General features: G+C 45.0%; 1 protein-coding gene across 1 annotated transcript in view; it reads left to right on the top strand.

Moving 5' to 3' along the window:
- Positions 1 to 21,134, top strand: part of NEK5 (NIMA related kinase 5) — a 49,341-nt gene that overhangs the window by 22,594 nt on the left and 5,613 nt on the right. The window contains 11 exon segments of the mRNA XM_053916516.1: positions 1,055 to 1,188; positions 4,612 to 4,793; positions 6,481 to 6,547; positions 7,365 to 7,481; positions 8,466 to 8,552; positions 10,092 to 10,184; positions 12,189 to 12,269; positions 12,479 to 12,547; positions 14,739 to 14,865; positions 18,178 to 18,303; positions 19,351 to 19,488. Of these exon segments, the coding sequence (XP_053772491.1) occupies positions 1,055 to 1,188; positions 4,612 to 4,793; positions 6,481 to 6,547; positions 7,365 to 7,481; positions 8,466 to 8,552; positions 10,092 to 10,184; positions 12,189 to 12,269; positions 12,479 to 12,547; positions 14,739 to 14,865; positions 18,178 to 18,303; positions 19,351 to 19,488 (1,221 nt within the window).

The raw sequence follows: 21,134 nt of genomic DNA, 5'->3' as shown, positions 1-21,134 counted from the left end.
GTGTTTGAAGAGGGAGAATCCAAACTTCACTTTTGTGTAGGGAAGGTAGAGAGAGTGAGAGAGGGTTGGACCTCATTAGTCACAGTGGCAGAACCATAACTATGGGACTCCCAAATAAAACGGGATACATTATGGTAGTGATAAGTAGAAAAAAAATTAGTGCCAGGAATCAGCTGATGACGTGATGAAGCTGTGTGTGTGCATGTGTGTGTGTGTGTGTGTGTGAGAGAGAGAGAGAGAGAGAGAGACAGAGACAGAGAGAGACAGAGACAGAGAGAGGAGAAACAGAGAGAGGCGGGTATTAAATAAGAGAAAATTACTAATTCAATCAATGTTGTGAAAGTAAGAGGGGCAGGTCTGAGGGGCAACCGCACGTCTGAACTTAAGAGATGAGCAGCAGTAAGAAGTCCCTCTAAGGAATCAGTGATAGGGAAACACTGTCCGCGGTGGTAGAAAAACTAGAACCGAGACAGCCGTAAAGGGCAAATGAATGAATTCCCCCTTTGCTGTGTGTTCTTTGGTTTGGCATGGTTCTGTGTTGGTTTAGGTTGAGAACGTTAGAAAGGAGGCAAGGAGAGGGTGAGAGAAAGTGCAGTGGCTGAATCTTTAACGTAAGAAAGATAGGAAAACAAGAACACATGTGAGGGTGACCCAGAAAACGTATCAGAAGACCTACGCGGCCCTTCCAGACAACAATGTCACATGCATGGCGTGGCCCGATGACCCAGGCTGTGATGACCGCCTTTAACTCCTGCGACATTATCTGATGCAAATTGTTTTTGTAAATGTTAACATCAACTTCTAATGTTTTAAAAAGTAGCATTACATGTTACTGGAAATATGCCCAGGGTCCCTGGAAAAAATGGTTTTCTCCAGTCAAAGAAAATGCATCATAATTTTGCATCAGCGCTTTTCTCACTGGGAATAAATATCTCTGGGCGAAGTAAACGTACCACGCTGTGGAATGTCCCGTATGTTTATACTCTCGCAAGCGTCAATATTAAAGATGCGAAAGTTTAAGAACATTGAAGTTCTTTTATTTTGCTTACGTAAGATTCTAAAATCCAGAACGTGAGATCCCAGGGGAAGTGCCTCCCAAGAGCAAGAATATCAGTGCCAAAGAAGAGGAAGGAGTTCATCTATAGAAACGAATGGAGACCACCAGCCAGAGCCCCAAAGCCCCCATTTGTGAGTCGTACGAAAGCCTTTCTCTGGGTGTTCAGCAGGTGGTGTGTTCTACAGACCTCCTGACATGTGCTCCTGTGTGCAGGCTCATCACTGTGGAACTCACCAGTTCTATACTCAATAATAAAATCTTTCTGTGATGCGCATTGGACAATTTGTAGTTGTTAGATTTTTTTTAATGCTGTATTTTCTTACAAGGGTTCTACACATCAGTTTTGGTCTTCTTTTCATAAGTCAAATTCTTTTCATTTCTTTGCATAATTAAGGTTTTGTATATAAGATAAATGAGTGGCATAGCATAGTAGCAGGAAATAGTATGCATTTCATATTCTTAAATCTGACATGTTATATATCATTAAGAATTTTTAATTATGTAATCACTGATTTTTTCCCCCTAGAGATTGTTTATGCGTAGTTATTTGAATACACCTCAGCAGAGTGTTGAATCTTTTAGTTCATGCTAGTGAAATGCTTCTGGTGTATAAATAACAAAGTGGCTAATGTCTTTCAATTGAAGAATTGTATTTGTAGAGAAGGCTTATGGTACAGTTAGAGGACCATTTGGAAGTACATTTACTAAGTGTCTACTTCATATATAGACATTTAGAAAATGTGTTGGTATATAAATAGATTTGTGAAACTTAGTTAAATTATTGCTCTTCATTTTGGTAGAATGTGGCTGAACTTAATTTCAGAAATTTTAAAAGCTTGTACAACATATTGCATTGTGTGTTCGCCACCTCAAGTCAAATCTCCGTTGATCTTCATTTTAGCCCCTGCACCCTCTCCTCCCTCCTCCCTGACCCCTTCCCCTCTGCTCCTCACCATGCTGTTGGCTGTCTATGAGTTTGCTCCTTTTTTTGCTCAATCCTTTCGACTGTCACCCAGCCCCCAAACCTCCTCCCCTCTGACAGCTGTCAGTCTGTTCTCTGTGTCTGAGTCTGTTTCTGTTTGTTTGTTACTTTTTGTTGTTCGCTAGATTGGCTGTGCAAAACCTTTTTAGTTCGATGTCATCCCATTTTTTATTTTTCCTTTTGTATCCCTTTCCCGAGGAGATATATCAAAAAAATATATTGCTATGAGAAATGTCCCAGATTTTACTGCCTATGTTTTCTTCTAGGATTTTTGTGGTTTCAAGTCTAACATTTAAGTCTTTAATCCATTTTGAGTTTATTCTTGTGCACAGTGTAGGGAAGTGGTCTAGTTTCTTTCTTCCTTTTTTTTTTTTTTTGCATGTATGTCTCCAATTTTCCAACACCATTTATTGAGCAAACTATCTTTACCACCTTGTATGTTTTTGCCTCCTTCGTCAAATATTAATCGACCATAAAGGTGTGGACTTATTTCTGGGCTCTTCTATTCTGTTCCAGGGATCTATGTGTCTCTTTCTATGCCAGTACCAGGCTCTTTTGATAACTATGGCCTTGTCGTATAGTTTGATATCAGGTAGTATGATTCCTCCAACTTTGTTCTTTTTTCTCAAGATTGCTGTGTCTCTTCCATATACATTTCTGGAATGTTTGTTCTAGTTCTGTGAAATACCCCACTGGTATCTTGATAGGAATTATGTTGATTCTGTAGATTGCTTTGGGTAATATGGTTTTATTTGGGTAATATGACATTTTAATAGTTTTAATTCTTCCTATCCGAGAACACGGTAACACAGTATATACTTCCACTTGTTTGTATCTTCTGCAGCTTCTTTCTTCAGTGTCTTAGAATTTTTCAGGTATAGGTCTTTTACTTCCTGGTTAAATTTATACCTAGGAACTTTTTTGGGGGGGCTGCAATACTAAATGGGATTGTTTTCTTAGTTTTCTTGCTAATAGTTCATTATTGGTATATGGGAACACTGCTGATTTCTGGATATTTTTTTATCCTGCTACTTTATTGAAATCATTTATCAGTTTGAGCAGTTTTTTGTTGAACTCTTTAGGGTTCTTTATATACAGTATCATGTCATCTGCAAATAATGACAGTTTTACTTCTTCCTTTCCAAATCGGATGACTATTATTTTTTCTTCTTGTCTGATCGCTGTGGCTTGGACTTCCAGCACTGCACTGAATAAGAGAGGTGAAAGCGGACGTCCCTGTCTTGTTCCTGACCTCAGGGGAAACACTTGTATTTTTGGCCCATCGAGTGTGATGCTGGCAGTGGGTTTATCGCACACGGCCTTTATCATATTGAGGTATGCTCCCTCTTTTCCCACTTTGCTGGGAGGTTTTTTAAAAATCATAAATGGGTGCTAGATTTTATCAAATGCTTTTTCTGCATCTATTGATATGACCATGTGATTTTTATCCTTTATTTTGTTTATGTGGTGTATCACATTTATTGATTTCCATATATTCTACCAACCTTGCATCCCCCAAATAAATCCCATTTGATCATAGTGTATGATCTTTTTAATGTATTGCTGGATCTGGTTTGCCAATATTTTGTTGAGGATTTTAGCATCTATGTTCATCAGGGATATTTGCCTATAATTTTCTTTTTTGTAGTGTCTTTATCTGGTTTGGGAGTTAAGATAACGCTGGCCTTGTAAAATGAGCTTGGACATTGTCTCTCCTCTTAAATTTTTTGGAATAGTTTGAGAAGGAGAGGTGTCAGTGCTTCTTAGAGTATTTGGTACGACTCACCTGGGAAGCCTTCCAGCCCAGGACTTCTGTTTGTTGGGAGTTCTGTGATCTGCTTCAATTTCACTACTGTAATCGGTCTTTTCAGATCCTCTGAATCTTCCTGATTTAGTCTTAGTGATTGTGTGTTTCTAGGAATTTATCCATTTCTTCCAGATTGTCCAATTTGTTGGCATGTAGTTTGTCATAGTATTTTATTTGTATTTTTTGGTGTCAGTTGGTACTTCTCTTTCATTTCTTATTTGTGTATTAGGTCCTCTCTCTCTTTTTCTTGATGAGTCTAGTTAGTGGTTTGTCAGTCTTGTTTATCTCTTCAAAGAACCAGCTCTTGGTTTTGTTGATTTTTTTTTTTTTTAGATTCTATTTTGTTTGTTTCTGTTCTGACTTTATTATTTTTTCCTTCTACTCACTTTGGGCTTTGTTTGTTGTTCCTTTTTAAGTTCCTCAATGGAGCCATAACGCAATCTTCAGTTTGTGGCTGTGTCCTCGGGGCCTGGGTGTGTGCGGAAGGACCCAGCTGTGCACCAAGCCTGGCTTTTACTAGCTTCGGGCCCAGGGCGGGTCAGCAAAAGCCCCAAGGAACCTCAAGATCTGCCTCCGCCTGCCTCCACCTTCTGGTTAAATTCTTTTCTTTTAATTCTAGAATTTGGAGATTCTAAAATTATTTTAATCTGAAAATAACAAAAATATATTTTCAAAGTCTTGGCTTAGCTATGGTCACTATCAAACTGTCAATTATCATAGATTTGTATTTTTTTAAAAAAACTTTCCTTCTTATGAACCCTTTAGATAAAAATGGTAGAAAGGCCCCAGCCTGCTGAGGTGTGTGGCCGCTATGGTTATTACTACGCTCAGCTTGACTTGTTGAGGAAGAGAGACCACGAACCGAGTTACCACCGTGTTCCTCAGAAGACCGGAGTGAAGGGGGATTGTCCCCAGGAGGAGAGCCACCGTCAGTGCCCAGGCCAATGGTACTGTCATTGACTAATTTATACCTGTCCTCTGGAAACATTGTGAAATAGCAGCATTCTTGACTCTGCCATCTTTCCAAATTCTCCCAAAACGAATAATCTGAGAACTTCCAGACTCTTCATTTCAAATACTTAACTTACAATTCCCTTGACCAGTTTTATTTTTTTAATTTTTACTAATTTTTTTGTTACAGTTGACATTCAATATTATATTAGTTTCAGGTGTATAACAGGTGATTAGACATTTATATACCTTACAAAGTGACTATCTCAGTAATTTCCTGACCCTTTTTCATCCCAAGTTTGATGTAGCTTCCTATTCATGCAGCCATTTACCTATGAGTACAGATTCGTGTGCTTGAATTTTTAATATTTTTATTTCTTGCTAGTAAATTCTACTGCCTTGGACTGGTGAAGATAGCTGTATATGTTTCATATTACTAGAGGTTATTAATATTCATCACTAATAATTGAATTATAATTAAATGATCATTTGAGACATTTGGAAAGTGAAATATATTTCATTCAGAATTTATATTCTTAGGGTTTTCCAGAAGATGGATATATTAAAAAGAAAATAATGTAATTAAACTGCACTTAGGACAGACTTTCACAAAATTCACTCCATAACAAATGTTTGCATATCTGCACTACTTTCCATTGTTTATTTCACACCAATATCAGTGTTCTTGTGTTCAGAGTAATTGCCACCCACCCACAGTCCTGAAGACCCACTTCTGAGAGTCATTTTTTAAAAATGTTTTTACCATCCTGAACCAACCTAATTGACCCTCATCCTCATACCAACCCCAATGAGATAGTGGTGCGCCCGCTCTATCCACGGGGAGCGAAGGCCCAGAGGCCGTCATGAGCCCGTCATTCCATCATCTTCCTAAACCACTGCGTTATCATCTTGACTCTTCATAAATGGGTCAGCTCACTACATGTTCCTGAAGGAGTCATTTCTGGAGCGACACTTCTGTCTTTGGAGCCCTGGAATTTACTGGTATTCCAGAGAACTTCATCATACAGCTCATACTGTAGTCTGAAATGTGGTCATTTTTATTTAACAAGCAGCGGTTACAAAAATTCTTAGCAAAAAATTTGGCAAACAATTATAAAAACATATATGTGTATGCATATAAATATACATAGAACATAGGCATAAAGCTGAAAATGGCTTGGCTGGAATTGTGCTGGGAAAATCCCTTAAACACGGTGAGAGACGGCTAAAGCCCGTTTTTCATTCACTAAGCATTTGCGTGAGCAGCAGAGGTAAAGTGACGGGACACCACCTGGCCTCACGGAGCTCCCAGTGCCGTGCAGGAAAGAGTTCAGCGGCCACCAGTCAGACCAGGGGTGACAGGCGGTGGGTTAGACCCCTGCCCAGGGCATGAGGGGGTCCTGACGTTAATGGCCGTGCATCCTTCCTGGGTCAGAATATTTTTGTTTCATTCTCTCCGATATCCCCAGTTGTTACTGTTCTCTTTCCCTGCTTTTCTCCTGGGTTCCAAAGACCTTCTTTTCCAATGTATACATTCTGAAACTTTGAGCTCCTTCTTGAACTCAGAATACCAACTCACAGGAATTGCGTATCTCGTTATTAAACAAAAAACCCAATTGTCAAATCAGTGATGAAGACTAGTTAAAATTGCTGTACTCAAGCTGACCATTTTTATCCCCTAAGGCCTGCTGAATTCCTTCAGAGGAAATTTGAAGCTCAGCAATATAAGTTGAAAGTAGAAAAGCAATTGGTGAGTAAAATACCAAATATGAGAGGCAATTGGGGATTTCCTCTTGGTGTCTTCATTCACAAATATTCATGGACCCTTAAGTCAAAGTTCATTCCATAGAGAGGATCAAAACTACCTTCCACCCTTCTCAGGTCTTAATAACTGAAAAAGAATAATGGGAATAGGCTTGACTCAGAATCCTGGTTTCTTCCCTGGCTCTGTCTCTTGCTGTGTGACCTTAGGCAGGTCATGCAGCCTCGATTTCCTGTTCTGTAAATGATAGTTTTGGAGTAGATAAGCTTCAAGTTCCCCTTCCATGCTGTAAGTCTGTGATTCTATTTTAATTAGAATTCTACACGTTAAAAAAATGACTATTGTTTATTTGAAATGGAAGTTGACTTTTACAGTTAAGTGTAGCGTCAAAGTTTGGGAGCTGGGGAAGGCTGGATATGCACGCTCTTATTCTGAACTGCTAAAAAGCTCCAGTTCCAGTCCCCTGGCCTAGTCTCATGCTCCAGGGGTTGCTAAACTTTCACTGAATTTTAACTTAACAATTATAATTTGCCAGTTCAGAAAATGAATCTAGGGGTCTCATATGACAGCATAAAATTTTGGTTGCTTTCAGTAAACACCACAAATGGTTTTATTAATGGTTTTATTAATTTTCTTTAGTTTTTTAATGTTTTGTACTTTAGAAAATTCTTTAAAAAAAAAAAACCTCCCAAGCACTGAATTTAATTGGTAATATCATTCTTGTTTGAAGGAAAAGGTCAAGGTCAGATCAGAAAATGTTTCCGAAAGCAAGTATGTTTTATAAATTATTTCATTCAAATAATAGGGTCTGCGCCCATCGTCTGCTGAGCGAAATCGCAACAGGAGACAAGAGCTAAGAAGTCGTGGAGAAGAACCTCGATTCCGGGAGCTGCCGTCCAGGAGAAACAAAGCGAAGGAACAGGTTAGAACCAGGCTGATTCCAGGGCCACCCTTGGACTCTCATTGACTCTGGACTATAGTTGGGAGTTACTCTTAGTGTCTGCAGTTCACACCTGGGAGAGCACGTTGCACAAATACATGCTGGACTCACCTGCGTGAAGCACCATGCTGGGGGCTCTAGGGGACACAGGGACATACCTTCCCTCAGAAAGCAACATAGCTAAGCCCACAGGCTTCCTGCATGGATGCAGTAAGTGCAGTCACGAATGGTTCTGAAATCCGTATCAGTGACTCAGGTCTGCCTGACAGTGCCACCCATGGGGTGGTTTCAAACAATGGGAATGTACCATCTCACTGGCTGGAGGCCGGAGGCCCAACACCAGGGTGTTGGCGGGCCCTGCTCCCTCAGGCACCCATGGGGGAGCCCCCTTCTGCCTCATCTTAGCTTCTGGTGGTTTGGCAGCCAACTTTGGCAATCCTTGGCTTATAGCCACATACCTCTCTCCTCTGCCATCGTCACATGGTGCTGTCCCTGTGTGTCACTGTCTTCACATGGCCATCTTCGTCAAAGGACAGTGGTCACACTGGATTAGCGGCCCACTCTACTCCAGCGTGACCACACCTTCGCGTAGCTAATTACGTCTGCAGTGATGCTCATCCAATAAGGTCACAGTCTGAGGCACTGGGCGTTCGGGCTCTGACATGTCTGTTCTGGGGGGAGAAAACTCTACCCGTAACAGGATTGCATCTGAAGATAGGATACATGAAGTAACTGTACGGCATGAACACATTTGAGATTATATATGGGAGTGACATCACCCCAAGCCACTGCGTGACAGGGAGTGATGCGCCACAGCCAAAGCACAAGGCGCGTCATCATCTTTGGGAGCAACAGGTTTTCCAAGTCTGATCACACCTCACACACTTGACAGTGGTAGCTGTGTAGACACTGTTGTGTTGAGCTGTCCACAGACATTGAACATGTGGGGTTGGGATTGCTTCCCAGGAATACTGGATGCAGTTCGAGGACATACGCCAGCAGTACCACTATGACGTGGAGGAAATCCGAAAGAAGATGGGGAGTGAGCTGGAGGTCAGTACATAAGCTCCTTCTCCCAAAGGGCACCTCCTACCACTACCGACTGAGAGCTAACTACAGTGAGCCACTACTAAAAGCAATGACGGTCTCATAGAAAAGACAGCTTTTTACCACGCAAACTTTTTTTAGCAGGGAAGCTGTAGGGTCTCACTGAAGTGTTACCCTGTGGGGTGCACTGGAGGCCACCCACACGGTGGGGGGGGCGGCTGACGTTCTCAGTGAGGAGGGGGGTTATGAAGAATGCCCGTGGATTGTCTTTCTCATGAGTCAGTCCATAGCTATTGACTGAGCAGCCAGACTGTGCCAGGACTGGGTTAGATGCATGAGGTAAGGTCACGCCCGTACGGAGAGGAAAAAAGACCAGCATTTACTGAATCCCGCTTTTGGAAACATGTCATATGCGAGCGTAAGGCTCTAAAATTCATCAAAGGCGACATCTGAGTGCAGCTGAGATGATTCTTCAAAATCCCTTCAAGGTATCACATAAAACACGCGTTCTTCATCTTTCAAAGCACAGTGTTTTCAGTAGAATTCCCGGCCAAGTAGCTGGCCTGGGTTTGGAGACACAGGATACAACACTCTCTGTGCCCCAGAATGCTCTTCCTACGAGGGGCCCCTGGGCACTGGGACTGGACGGGACCCAGCTGGGGCCCCATCGCACCTGCACGTGAGCCACCTGCTCACGGAGTAAACCATTCACACTGCTGAAACCGGCCTTTCCCTCTCTCCCCGTCTCCCCAACCCCTGCACGCATACAGATGAATTAAAGCAGGTGAAATGAGCACAGGGTCCAGTGCAGCTGTAGGTCCCGGAGCTTCGTGTGCTTCATCTCATTCACTCCCTATACAGAGAGGTAACCCACCCACATGAGGCCGTCTAAATAAACTCCTGATCCTAAAACCTCTGCTCTTCTGGCACATGCTCTTCGATGCATAAATAGTTGGGAAGAGAAGACGTACATGTATAAAGCAATTTCCTTTGTATAAGATGGAGTGTAGGTAGGCTCTGTAAGTGCGTAGGCATATGGAGGAGCAGGCGAGGGTTTTTATGAAGAAGAAGGGAGGAGCCTAAATTGGGTTCTGAGAAAGAGCAGAGCTCCCAGAGGCAGAGCCAAGGAGGAAGGTGTTCGGGAAGACCCAGGCAGAGGTGCAGAAGGAAGACCTTATGTGCTGGGAGGGGCAGGCTGGAGGCCATCTGCTTCAGAGCAGAGGTTTCGTCAATGGGGGAGCGTGGTACCATCGGCAGCCTTATTTTTAAAGTTGGCCGGCGATGGGAAACCTGAGTCCAGGGAAGGTGGAGAGCCCACGTGTCTAGAGAGACTAGGAAATAAGCACTTGGGGAATGGGGGAGTGCCAAGGCGGCCACAGGGAAAAGGAGCCAGGAAGGGAGCTCCATCCAGCCGCTGCCTGGGTTCATCCTGGAACAGCAGGTGGAAAGCACTTCCTCTCTAGACCCCATCCAAACCTGGCCATGGTTCACGTTGTAAAGGCCCTCAGAATCCCTCTCGCTGACTGTGTGTCATTTGTGTTAAAGGAAGAGTCGAAGATAAGTCATCAAACCTATGTGGTGAAGAAGAGTGACCTGGCTATCCACCAAGACGCACCTGAGGAAGACACACCTGCGCAGGTGATGGGAGTTGTTAGATGCGTACATGCTTCCCAGTGAGTTTTCCCCGCCGGGTGGTGCTGGCCCCTCAGAGTGCAGTGTGACCCTGTGGGAAATACTTAGAAACTCCAGCGCCTGGTCTGGGGTGGGCCCAGCCTCGTGTTTTCCGAAGCTGGCTGGGCGATAGTTCAGCTTCCTGGATGGTGTCTGAGTCGGTCTCAGACCCATTGGCCAGGAAATCTGATGCGTAATTCCTCTTCTGTTTCAACATCACCTGTTTGGTGGGAGCAGGGAACTTTTCCCAGCTGGATTATCAAATGGCTCTCGAGAGGGTTCTTCCCCCTTCCTGGGAGGTTTTTTGCCTCTATTTTCAAGGTGCCTCACGGCTTGAGGAAGGGCGGGTGAGGGGAACCAGTGTTGAGAGAAGGATAAAAGGCCTCCTTGAATGTCTTCCTCTGTGAGAGACCCTGGGGCCCTCACAGGATGTCAGAGTGACCCAAAGTGGCCTGAGGCTGCATCTGCACCCAGGGAGGTGGGCGGGGCTTAGGGGGTCTCAGACAGTTGTATTTTCAGGAAAATAAAGCCATATCCTCCTTCTTGTGCAATTGAGACTATCAAACTACACAATCAAATCAGACAACCACCTTCAAAATCTAGGCAAGATACACAGTCCCAGGCCTGCTTCAGAGTTTGTGGCACTTTCAAGGCAGAAAAGCGGCCTCCCTGAGGTCGCAGGGCAAACAACTAACAACGATCAAACGGACACATGTTTTATGGGAAGTGTATACAAAAGCGGTGGTAATACAGGTGAGCTGTAATTGACTCTAGGGGACAGGTGATAGGGACCTACTGTACGAAGGTTGAGAGAAGAGAGCATTAAAACACACACATGGAGAGACACCAAGGAGATCGTGCATTTCTGACCCGAAAGGGAGAGTAGCATCTCCGAAGGTGGGGAAGAGAGCGGGGAGTGAGCTTGTGATGGTGGGGAAATCAGGAGTTCCTTCTGGACCTGTTGGTTAGAGAAGACCTGAGATTGCATACCTGCCTCCGGGCCTCTGCCCTGCTCTTCCCTCAGATAGAAGATGCTTTCCCCAGGCGTCCTATGCCGTGGCCCAATACCATTCCTGGGCGTAGAGCAGATGCCAAACAGTCTTTGCCTGCATTACGCTCACCCCCTACTCTATGCTGCTGCCCTGTTTTACTTCCGCTAGAGCACTTAACACTTTCTGAAATTATGTTGTTACTTTGTTAACTCATTTGTTACCATCTGCCCTACTCCAGTAAGTTCTGTGGGGGAGGTGACCTTTGCATCGCGGCCTGCACTGGCCGGTGGGATAGCACCTGACCATGGGGGGTGCTCAGTATGAATTTATGGGATAGATATAGAAGTGAAGGTGATGCTGAGTAGGCAGTTGAATGTGTGTCTGAAGCTCAGCAGGGAGGAAGGATCAAACCTGAAGATAAACATTTGAGAGTCACTGCGTAAAGATAGCTTTTAAATCCTTAGGGATGGCTTACGCCCTCTTGGATGGAGGAAGGAAGGGGCAGAGGCCTGGGCCTGAACCATGGAAAAGCTCAGCGTGTAAAGTTCACCTCCCAACTGTTTCTTCGAAATTCTTGTCAAAGTTTAGAGCCCTCTCCTTTCTTTATAATGTAATGTGCTGCGCACTTTTCTTTTTTTCCTGATTACGTTCACCAACCTCTTAAGGAAAGGATGCTGTGGTCAAAATTGCGTCTGAATTGAATCAGGTTGTGTTGATTGGACTGGCCTGGAGTGACAAGCATTGCCACGTTACAGAATTGTACCCTTCGCAGTGCCGGTGTCCACTGAGTTAATGGACACTGTCCCCAAGTTTTAGTGAGTTATCATTAAGGGCGTGTGTTCATTCTAATGTCAACCATCGGATTCAATCCAGAAATCAAAACATGTGAACATGCCATGGTGTGATTTCAGGGAGTGTGAGAACACAATGGTCTGATCAATAGTAAATGCTATATTGTAATTTTTCCCTAAACTTTCAGGGTATTGAGAGAGACTTGAAACAAATTAGACTTCAGAACATGAAGGAAAGTGAACTTCTGGAACATAACTATAAAGCTAAGGTAGTAAATACTTTGTCTTTGGGTTTCGTGTTAAGAAGCCGGAGGGGCGGGTTACCTGCGGGGCTCTTCCTCCTACTGTTTCGTAGAATTGCTTTGGTTTGTAACATGCGACTATTGGTTTTCAGTATTATAATGTCAAACAGCGAGTTAAAATGTTAAGGTTTTTATTGGATTGCGGAACTAAGATTTTTTGTCTTGCTTTCTTCTAGAGAGGGGTAAAGTTTGAAATTAATTTGGATGAATGTATTTCAGATGAAAATACTGTCAAAGAGGAAGAGGTATGTCGTTAAACATATATTTCCACTAGTAGGCATGAAAAAGTGAGTGTCTTAGTAGCATGTTTCATGAATTTTTTCCAGAGGGAGTAAGAGGAATTTTCTCAAATCTTTCTAGAAGGACCTCTGATGTTCAAATAAGTCTTCCAAAATACTTTTTATCCTCCCATTCTTTTTAAAATTATGGTTATTCCCTTACATGGATTATTCCAATTTAATTTATTTTTCTTTTATAAAGTATCTATTTTCCTATGATATTGATTTTTAATCATAGCCAAATTAAAATAAAAGACATAATACATGGTCAACAGCTAATATACTTACCTAAGATAATTGAGTGGGTACCCTGAAACCATACACTTTTATCTGAGGTCTCCGTACTGGTGTTTGGCTAAAGCTCAGTTACGCATCTGGGCTCTCTTTGACAGAGCAATAAATGCACAGTTAGAGTCAAACCTCATTCTATTGCTTGAGTTCAACATATTTTTTATTCCCATTTTTTACTAGACCTAGTAACAAATATCACAATTAACTGATTTGTGTTTCCATTTCACCTTCTCTAAATTTGCCCTTTTTTTTAAAGGTTTTATTTACTTATTTTTAAAGAGAGGGGAAGGGAGGGAGAAAGAGAAGGAGAGCAACACCAATGTGTGGTTGCTTCTTGAGTGCCCCCTACTGGGGATCTGGCCTACAACCCAGGCATGTGCCCTGACTGGGAATCGAACCAGCAACCTTTTGGTTCGTAGGCCGGCACTCAATCCACTGAGCCACACCAGCCAGGGCAAAATTTGCCTTTTAAATGACCAAAAGTTAAATATGTGTATATACGTTCTATTTTGTACCTGATAGCCAATTCCATTCTTTCATTCATTCTTCATTAGCTTAAAGCTTTGGAATGTTATCGTTTCTTTCAGATTTGTGTGTGTGTGGTGAAGGACACATTTGTTTGCTTGTTTGTTTGTTTGTTTGTTTCATAGACTTTCCCATTTCAACGCAGTCACAGCAACACGGAGTGGCAGTGCAGAGATTTCCCATACTCCCCTGCCCCCACACATGCATAACCTCCCCCACCGTCAGCGTCCCCCACCAGAGTGGAGCACTTGTGACAATCGAGGAACCTACACAGACACGTCATAACCACCCAAAGTCCACAGTTGACATTAGGGTTCCCGCTTGGTGTCGGACATTCTGTGGGTTTGGACAAATGTACCATGACAGGTCCAGCCACCATTATAGTGTCACAGTGAGCGGTTTCACTGGCCTCACAACCCTTCGGGCTCCACCCGCCTTTCAGATCGTTGCTGGCGCTTTGCTGCACAAGACTTCATTAGGCTGCCGACGATGAGCGCAGCCCTCTGCTTCCCTGTGTGGTCTCTCAGTGTCCAGAGCTGGGACGACCAGAAGGGGCAGAGACAGGGCCTGGTTCTGGGTCAGAACCTGAGGGGTGGCCCACCTTGGTGCGCCCATGAAGTGAGGCGCCAACGCTGGCCTGCGAGAATCAAAGCATAGAGTCCAAAAGATTTTGTCCCCCAGAGTGCTCGTCCTTTATTACTCTGTGCTTCGACGGGCTTGAAACACAGTGGTCACTTGGGTGTGGACTGTGGAGTGTCAGGAGCAGTCCTAGGGACACAGTGGGGAACCTTGTGTCCGTAAAACAGGGCACAGAGATGACAGCAGTGGGGATTCTGTGGAAGGAACTACAGTAGCATCTCACTCACGTTAGGAAGTGTGGGCCTAAGTAAGTTACCGTGTGGTCAGTGCTGGTCACTGTTGACAAGGAAAAGCAATGGAAACATTCCTGTTTGTATCTTGTTCCAGCACAGCTCCACTTTCAAAACTCTACTGACTTATTTGCTTAATATCCAGGGTCCGGCGGAAGTAACGCCCGCGAGAGTGTGGTTGGTGGGGCAATAATATGGGTGACATAATTTATCATTTTAATTAGAACATCTCACCTAAAATGTCCTATGGTGTGTTTAGTGTGCTATTGCTATGTTCCAGAATCACATGCTTATGAGTTTATGACACAATATTTTGTGATAAAAAGCAGGGGCGTTATTTGTGCCGGACCGGTCGCAATATTGAATACCAGCTCTGTATCTTGGTAAATGTTATTACTGGGAACACAATGTTTTGTTTTGCTTTGTTTTCAAAATATGGCTTATTTCCCCTGAAACACTGTGGAATTGTTTAGGCCATGGATGTGCTAAATGAAACTTTGACCTTTGAGGATGGTGTGAAGTTGAAGGAAGATGAGCGGACGAAGGAGCCTGAGGATTACCCAGAGGAAGCATCTGGAAAACAGTGCTGTTCAGACGCAGGTACGAGCATGCACCTTCACAGCTGTGGGTGGGAAGGAACTGTTTCATCAGCCATGCATCTCCAGCTCTCCCTGCAGCTCCGCCGGCCAGGTCCCCCTGGCTCTCCCCAGCTGTGCTGCCTCTGCCCACCCCCACCGGCCCGATGCTCAGATGCTCACTCGCAGCTCAGCTCTCCTCCCTTGCTCAGTCCTTGGGTGGTTTCACCTGCCCCTCAGCTTCAGGTCTCCCAGCCAGCAGCACCACATGCATCCGTTTTTCTCACTTTCTGCTGGAAATGTCCCCGGTCGAGTCCCACTAGCATCTCAAACTCAGCATGGGTGCCGCCAAACTTGCGAGTCCTTCCTTCTCAGTGAGGGGGGTGGGGGGGGTTGGTTTCCACACTGTGATGTCTCTGGAGTCTCCTTCCTCCACCCCACTCTCTCTGCTGCTGGTTCAGGGCCCGTCATCTCTGAGCAGGGTGGGGGTAGAAAACGCACAGGCTTTGGACACCCGCGGGAGCTGGAATCCCAGCTGGCACTGCCACTTTCTGCTCCAGTGGCCTCTCACGAGTCCCTTAAACCCTCTGCATCTCAGTGCCCTCCTAGGACCAGGGGACGGTACCTGCACAGGCTTACTGCTAGGACTGAGTGAGACCTGGTGTACAAAGCACCTGGCACATGCTAGGTGCTGGAGGCACGCCAGTCCTTTGTTGTCCCTTTCTCTTCCCCTCACTGACTAGGCTGTGTACCCTCCTTGTCTGTAGTATTTCCCTTTTATTCTCTAAGTGATTGCCAGTTGTGCTATCCTGTTATTCCCCTGCTCGGAAAACGCTTTCAGTTTCGATAATGCCTGGAGATACAGTCCGTTCCACGCAGTGTCACGTTTGACACTGAGTGGCCCGATCCTGTGGCGACCCACCTTTCCCACCCCAGCACGCCCTCTTCCCTTCACGGATGAGGGGATCCATCCACAGCTGTATGGGCGCACCTGGCGACGTTCCCCTTCCGCTCACTCTGGAAAGATTTTTATCTGATTCAGCAGGCATTGTGTCGATAATCTCCCTTGGACCACAGGCACTGTGCTAGGTGGTAGGGACTCTCCAGGATGAGTGAGACCACAGAGTCCCAGAGGTGCTATGAGCCAAAGGAAGGAGGCACAGCGCATGTGTCCCGAGTCCAAAATGCGAAAAAACTCGCTGGAGTGTGAGCTGGCTGGAGACTCGGAGAGGTGCCTGCTTTTATACAGCTTGGCATGCCGAGGAGCTTGGGCTTCACCTTCTGTGACGGCTTTCAGTTCGAGGGCATTAACCCCTGTTTGTGGGGGAGAACGATCACGCTCACGCTGGCCATAGTGTGCAGGACGGGTGGGGGGCGGGACCGAAGGCCGGGGAGGAGTCCAGGTGGGAAGTGACTGGCGTGCAGGCCAGAGCAGGGCCGTGAGAAGGGACGCAGATTGTGAACCGCTGAGTGGGGGCTTGAGGATGGGGAGAGGGTCCAGGACCCTCCCAGTTTCCTAGTTCAGATCAGTGAAGCCGTCACCAACCAAACAGGCACACACGGAGACATTGCTCCTTTGGTTCCAGACCGCCACCGTAAGTATTTCAGTGAAGCGAGTCACAAGAACTTTTTGGCTTCTCGGTGAATATAAAACTTACAATTACACTCTACCATAATCTTTAAGTGTGCAGTAGCATTATGCCTTAAAAAATGTATATTCCTTAATTAAAAAAAAACTTGATGGCTACAGAGTGCTAACCGTCCTCCCGGCTTCAGGGAGTCATGATCTGTTTGCTGGAGGAGGGACTTGCCCCATGTCCACGCTGCTGACTGATCTCAGAGGCGGCTGATGATGGTGGGGGTAGCCATGGCGATTTCTTAAAAATAAGACAACAATGAAATTGGCCGCATGGGCTGACTCTTCTTTCACAAGCGGTTTCTCTGTAACATGCGGTGCTGTTTGATAGCATTTTCCCCGCAGTAGGACTTAGTTCAAAATTGGAGTCAGGCCTCTCAGCAACTGCCACTGCTTCGGCAGCTAAGTAGAAAAAACAGAGGTGACCCATTCCACCCCTGTCCCCCCACCCCCCGCCAGCCCCCGCACTGACAGGGAAGAAGTAGCTCTTCAAATATATGTAGGAAAAAATATCAGAGTAAATTAGTAATAGCTTCAACTTTAACAATGAACAGTGTCGGTGGAGCAAATAGTGCCGGCCACTACCACTGTCCCGTTTGATGGTTTGTCCGGGGCAAACAATCACAAAGGTCCACAAAAAATGTAGCTGCCATTGCGTTCATTATAGTGTTATTTATAACGGTGAAAAAGTTTCAGCAACCTAAAACTCCAGCCAAAACCCCCTTAGTTATCACATGTGAGAGAAAACTGTTTGCTTTCAAATGGCTGTATAGGAGAATGTTTAACAATCTGGATAGGATGTGTTGCTAACTGAAAAAAGCCAGCTGTGAAAAGGTGTGTGGTAGGTGGCCCAATTTTTGTTTCAAAGCAAAGCAAGAACTATAGGCAGGGGGGAAATTTTGAACTTTCAATAGTCTCCAGACTGTGGGACTATGGTTGATTTTACTTTTCTTCTATGTATTTGACTTTTAAATTACCCGTAATCTAATATCTGGATAAATAGGAAATGGTTAACACACGTTGTTTTAGAAATGGAGATTTTGGAACAGATGCATTTGCATGGAAACTGACCAAAGTAAAAGTTCTCAGAAACACCCCAAGGAATTCGCCCCTTCGTTCTTTAACATTTAGATACGTCGGCTAGTCAATCAATGTTGTTAATAAAAGCGAAGCCATTTTAAACCAGTTTATATAACTTTTGTCTGAGAAGTAGGATTGATGTCTTAGTCAGTCCAGGCTGCCACAGCAAAGCTATTAACTGGATGGCTCCGGAGCACCGTTGATTGCACAGTCCTGGGGGGGGCAGGCTAGGAGCGTGGGGCTGGTGGACTTGAAGATTGGCGAGGGCCCGATTCCATCCTTTTGCTGTGACTACACGCAGCATAAAGGCCGAGGGAGCTCTCTGGGGTCTCTTTCATAAGGGCCCTGAGTGTGTGTTTGAGGGCTCCACCCTCAAGACACAACTGCCTCCCAAAGGCCCCACCTCCCGACACCCTCACACTGAGCATCACGTTTCAACATACAGGTCTGGGGGAGGGGGTGGAAATACAAACAGTTAGTCCACGTGAGAAAGGCAGGGGTGGCTTCTCTGTTTCTGAAGGGCCAGCTGATGGACTGGCTCCAGGTTTCCCAAGAGCTCTTTGTTGCAATTAGTCACATTTTGGCTGCTTTTCAATTAACGAGCTGTTTTCTTATGCCCAGAGTTGTTCCTGCAGGATGCTGCGGCTCCACAGCACAGGAGACGGTGGGATGCTGGAGCCCCTCAGACTCTGCTGCAGAGGATGGCGGTGGCCGACATCACCTCCCCCGGCTGCACCAGGCCTGCGGGTGAGTGAATTTACATCAGTCACCACGCATCCTGGCAAGAGGAGACCGAGGCCCCACACACGGCCAGGGCTCGCTCAGTACATGCTTATGGATTTGGCATCAAATTCCTTCCAGGGATGTTGTTTTGGTTCCTCCCCTACCTCTGCCTGCTAAGTATTCTAGATCATTGACCACCTGAGCTATGAGAATGTGAAGGAGGAAAAGTCCAGAATCTCTCCTTCCTCACAGTGAGAGAGAATGCCCCAGAAAGAGCGGTCAACCGGATCTGCCTTCAAATGCAGCCCCGTAACTTGGTTAACATTTCTTGGAGGGTTGATTTTTTGAATCAATAAAATCAGAATTAAAATAATAGCTATCCCACAAGGTATAGAGAGGTAACAGCACCAAGATAACATTTAAAATTGCTTTGCAAACCAATGTGCTATTTAAATGTTAGCAGTGTTTAGTGTGTGATGAAAGTTTCAGTCTGACTTCCTTTGTTTACCTGTGAGCTCTGGCACAGTCTTTCCTAAGGTGAGGGTAAGAGCAAAATCCAGGTGTTACCTCCATAGATGGTGAAGACTTTTATTACTTATTTCCACGTTCCTTTTGATAACACGGGGCCAGGGGGAAGCTAAAATTTATAACTGTGTTATAAGTTGAAGCATGTAAGTACATCACTGAAATTAGTAACTATGTATGGACTGACATATTTATACTACTACAAACTACTGAGCTCATCAAACTGGTAAGAAAAGCCTTGCAAATGTATTGTGGTACAACTTAATCCATTCTAAGTAGTCAATGCGTCAATAAAAGAGGACACCGAACTCAGAGTCAGCAAATAGAATAGAAATGATAACACACCCAAATAGCCAGTTAACGCAAAAGGAGACTGTCCTACCCACCAGCTCCATGACAACAGGTCACTAAGATTTCCTCTCTCCATTCTCTTCCTAATAAAAGGAGCAGTGGGATGAGGTTACCTCCAAGGTTCTAATTCTGTGGTTTTATAAAAACTCAGACGAAGAAGCATTTTTACTTGCGATAACACTGTCTCCTCTTCAGATGGCCAAGTGCTGGTGATCGACGGTGGACCAGAAAATAGGAAGCAGTGGGGGCGTGAAGCTCCAGGAACTTTAATGAGTGTCTGGGCAGCAGCCCAGTTAATGAGTAGCTCATTTTCTGCCAGCGAAGGAGAATCTGGTATGTAGTTTATTTTTAAGGACATAACCAGTCCCCTGGGGAAGTCTGTCCAAGACTCGTCAATGTAGAAAGGGAATAGCAACACCTATAGTCTGGAGAGAGAATTGGGCGGGTGTCTCAGCCTTTTTAGAAGCTGAGTGGCTTTCCCAAGCCTGTTCCCAATGCCATTCACAAAAGACCTGAACTTCGGAGAAGGGTGGGTAGTTGTTTAATGTGATTGGTTGACAACTGATAAAAAGTTAAGTAAGGAGGACTAGTGGCTTTGTAGGTGATGAGCTCCTGCTGCTTAGCTTTACCTGACCGAGTCAGTCTATTCCTTTTTTTAAAAAAAATCTTCACTTGAGGATATGTTTTTATTGATTTGAGAGAGAGAGAGAAACATTGATCGATTGCCTCTTGTATGCACTCCAATTGGATCGGGGATCGAACCTGCAACCTAGGACTGTGCCCTGATTGGGGATTGGACCCGCAACCTTTTTGGTGCCCCGGACGATGCTCACAGCTACTGACCCACCTGCCTGGTCAGAGTCAGTCTACTTCTGACATCTATTCAGCGCACCCATATCATGATCCTATGGGCAAAAGTACATTATAATATGTATAGTGTTTGTCTTCTGGGTTTTTTGTCTCCAATATTTAGCAAGATTGTGCTTGTGTTTACTGTAAGGAAAACCAGCGATCATTTTCCAAAGTGTGAGGGAATTGCTAGCACATTGGGACTTTGTCCTCTCATAGGTGTGCGGGGCCGAACCGCTACAAGAGACGTCATTGTGGGCGGCAGGCATCCCACAGGGAGCCTGCACACAGGTGCGGGCCGGGCCCCTGGTGCCGTGGGGATGCGAGCTGGAGGCGGCAAGGGGGCAGAGACACCAGCCAGACAGTGAGGTGGCCGAGGAGCGCTTCCCAGGGGAAAGGGCGGCACAGAGCTGTGGACAACAGAAGCACTAAGCGTAATGCCAGGGTCACCTGACTGTTAAGGGAGAGGGTGTCTGCCAGCTCATGAAGCCCGAATCTCTGTGACAATCTCTGTGACGCCTGTGGGAAGCCGAGTCACAAACAGTGTTTGGGGTTTGACTGATACGTGAGGACATTGCAGGTGGGCGATGCCTTGCGGGGAGGCACAGGCCCGTGCTGCTGACGGAGAAGACATACGGTGCCGCAGTGTTCATTTAAAAATCAAAGGGGCAAGTTTTGGTATTTTTGCCATGATAAAAAACACACACAGGCATCAGTGACTTAAAAAGTAATTCAAAATTCTTTGTCATTAATTGTGTTACTATAGTCTCTTTGGATCAGGATCTATAAAGGTTTAGCTAGTGTGTAAAAAAATGAGCAATTCGGAGGAGTAAGCCTCTGAATGTGAGGAATTTTAGTTACACCTTATCCAATTTGTTTCACTTATATTTTCCTTTTCGAGTGTACAAAAAGTGATATGTGGTGGAAAAATACAGGCTCAGCAAGGACTAAAAGAGCGGCTATAATTCACATTTGTAAAATGTAAGTCGTAGGGTGAGGAAACACTGTGCCGATCTATCGGGGGCGTTTTCTTTGCTATCTGTGTGTGAGATAAAAGCGCAGCTTATAGTTAGAGGAGGCTCGAAGTTGTGGAGGGGGCTGCAGTGCCATGGAGAAACAAAATATTGTGC

This window comes from Desmodus rotundus, chromosome 13, assembly GCF_022682495.2.
Source record: "Desmodus rotundus isolate HL8 chromosome 13, HLdesRot8A.1, whole genome shotgun sequence".
NCBI classification, from domain to species: Eukaryota; Metazoa; Chordata; class Mammalia; order Chiroptera; family Phyllostomidae; genus Desmodus; species Desmodus rotundus.
The sequence above is the reverse complement of the archived record's forward strand: the minus strand, read 5'-3'. Positions and strand labels throughout refer to the sequence as shown.